At 36.3% G+C, this 2559-nt stretch overlaps 1 protein-coding gene across 1 annotated transcript in view; it reads left to right on the top strand.

The window, feature by feature from the left end:
* Positions 1-983: 983 nt before the first annotated feature.
* The window catches only part of LOC106938891 (tryptophan 5-hydroxylase 2-like), a gene marked incomplete at its 5' end in the record, with an annotated part of 7870 nt that continues 6294 nt past the window's right edge, over positions 984-2559 (top strand). The window contains 2 exons of the mRNA XM_015021085.1: positions 984-1141; positions 1941-2067. Coding sequence (XP_014876571.1) covers positions 984-1141; positions 1941-2067 — 285 coding nt within the window. The remainder of the gene's footprint in view (positions 1142-1940; positions 2068-2559) is intronic.

Genomic DNA, 2559 nt, shown 5'->3' with positions numbered 1-2559 from the left:
TATATATATATATATATATATATATATATAAACAGTTATTAAGAAGAACCAGATTCACTGTGAGGGCACGAAGACAGAATGCATAAACAATCACTGAAACTTTACATTTTACTTTCAATAGGAACAATAATGTCAGAGACATCATAAACATTGTAAAACACAATATCCTACAAAGCATTTTTGTGTAGTTTCTAGTGTAAATATCTTAGTTCACTTGAAATGAGAGAAAACTAATTTATAAATAGCTTTTCAGCAAGATGTTTTAAGTTAAAAAATTTTGAATATTGATAAAAAGTACTACTTCCATTGGCAGATTAGATCAAAAAGCAAGATATTCTTCCAATGTTATAAGTAAAAGAAAAATCTGGCATTGGAACTAGAACCTTTTTGTATAAATTAAGAAGTTATTGACTTAATATGAGCTTCTGCATGTTTCTGAAAGTTACTTATAAGTAGGGATGGACATTTATTGTATCCATCATTTATTCTGATAAATTTCTTATCAGAATAAGAATTTCAATTTATCGTCGGCATGATAAATTCCAATTAATGATGTTTAAAAACCTCCAAAACTTACCTTACTGTCAGTTTTGGGGTTGGTACCAATCGCTCTTCTTTATGTGACTGGTGTCTTAAAGAAGTGTATTAAATGGTATATTTTTCAAGAACATTATTTGTGTTTGTATGGATTTTATTGCTATGACACACGTAGTCATACAGTTACCCAAAAAAGATGCAATAATAGTGATTATAGTCACTTATTGTTGCCATGATGGTACTGCAAAATATTATTATAAAACTTTAACACCCATGCAGCAGAAACTGCTGATAATACAATAAGGGAGAGTAGTAGGAGAAAAAAAAGTTCCAAAAGTCAGCAGCAAAACTTCAGTGATGAGAGTTTGTGAACTTTATCATAACTGAAAGTTTTAAGCAAACGAGACAGAACAGTATTGTTATTCCATCATCAGGAGGAGGAGTGACATCACTTCCTGTGTGTTTCAGAGCGTACTGGCTTCACGGTGCGACCTGTGGCCGGTTACCTTTCCCCCAGAGACTTCCTGGCTGGTTTGGCCTACAGAGTGTTTAACTGCACTCAATACATTCGCCACAGCACCGACCCCCTCTACACACCAGAACCGTGAGTCCAAACCTGTAATCTGCTGCGCTGTAATCTCATCCAGCTCACAGTCACATCATTTCCCTGATTTTTCATTAATCCATTTCTTCCATAGATTTAACATACCTCCTTTCTTGTTGTGGTTTTTCTTACCAAGCAGTTTCTAGTTGTTTCTGTAAGACTGGTTCAATCTCAGGATCAAGTCTTTGCAGGCCCAGAGAGAAGAAGCAACACTTATGTCTGCCACAGTAATCAATAAATCTCATTACAAATTAAAATGAGCTCAATAATTTCCATTTGCTTGATTTCTCATTCTTTCTACCAAAAACTGGATGACAAAAGTCTTCAGTTTGGTTCTTTGGTATCAACTAGCCCTTCTTATAAAGGACAATATTGCTCATAGAGACTTTATAATTCATTTTATTTGTTGTTTCTGTTGTTTTGTTTATTTATTTTGGATATTTAAAATGTCTTCCAGTTCCAGTGATAAAAATGTTCATTTAAATTTAAATATTACTGATCTTTAAGAGCGTGTTCTTGCATTATTATTATGTCTTTACAATTATATCACTTCAAAATGATCTCAAGCCAACATTATTGTGTATTACAATAATTTATTGTCTGACCGGCGTAGCAACACTTAAACCCCTGAACTGGTTTCACTTTAATCAATCTAATTTCAAACCAAACCAATGAGTTTCAACGGGAATAAAAAGTCAGATATTTAATTTTAAATAATCATAATTATATTTAGCCTAGATCACCAACCTCCTCCAGAACATCTGGTCTGCTGGTCCAAACAGCGTCTGTTTGTTCTCAGAGATACATGTCATGAGCTGCTGGGTCACGTTCCCCTGCTGGCTGACCCAAAGTTCGCCCAGTTCTCCCAGGAGATCGGCCTGGCCTCACTGGGAGCGACGGATGAGGATGTGCAGAAACTGGCCACGGTGAGTGGGGACCAGTGGGCTGGTAGACCCACCCATCCCATCCCATTAAGACTATTTAACGTAAATTATCCAAAGCCGCAGGATTACTTTAGGTAAAGTCCTGCGGACGTTTGGGCAACTTAACTCAGGCAGAAAATTTCTATAAAGTTTCTGTATTTGTTCACACAGTTAATTTCTGATTAACTGTTTGATGATGAGAATGGATCAGCTTCAGTTTATTTATTTAGTTCTGACTCTTCATATAAATCCAGTTTATATAAATCCAGTCAAAAATATCTGGGTGAAGAACTTCAGATCTTACCGGTGCACTTTGCTCTGTTTGGCTGTGTGCTGTCATGTGACTCAGTGGTTCAGCATAGGTCATCACTGACTAACTGCAGTTACACTGAATGACCCGAGGGTGGCGCTGCTCTCCAAAAACACTGACTGACAGCTGGTGTTTCTGTTTCAGTGTTATTTCTTCACCATCGAGTTTGGACTCTGCAAACAGGA

The sequence above is a fragment of the Poecilia latipinna genome, unplaced genomic scaffold (genome assembly GCF_001443285.1).
Source record: "Poecilia latipinna isolate Pla-1442-1.1 unplaced genomic scaffold, P_latipinna-1.0 Scaffold2721, whole genome shotgun sequence".
In the NCBI taxonomy this organism is placed as follows: Eukaryota; Metazoa; Chordata; class Actinopteri; order Cyprinodontiformes; family Poeciliidae; genus Poecilia; species Poecilia latipinna.
Note: the sequence above shows the minus strand (reverse complement) of the source record. Positions and strands in the feature narration are given on the sequence as shown.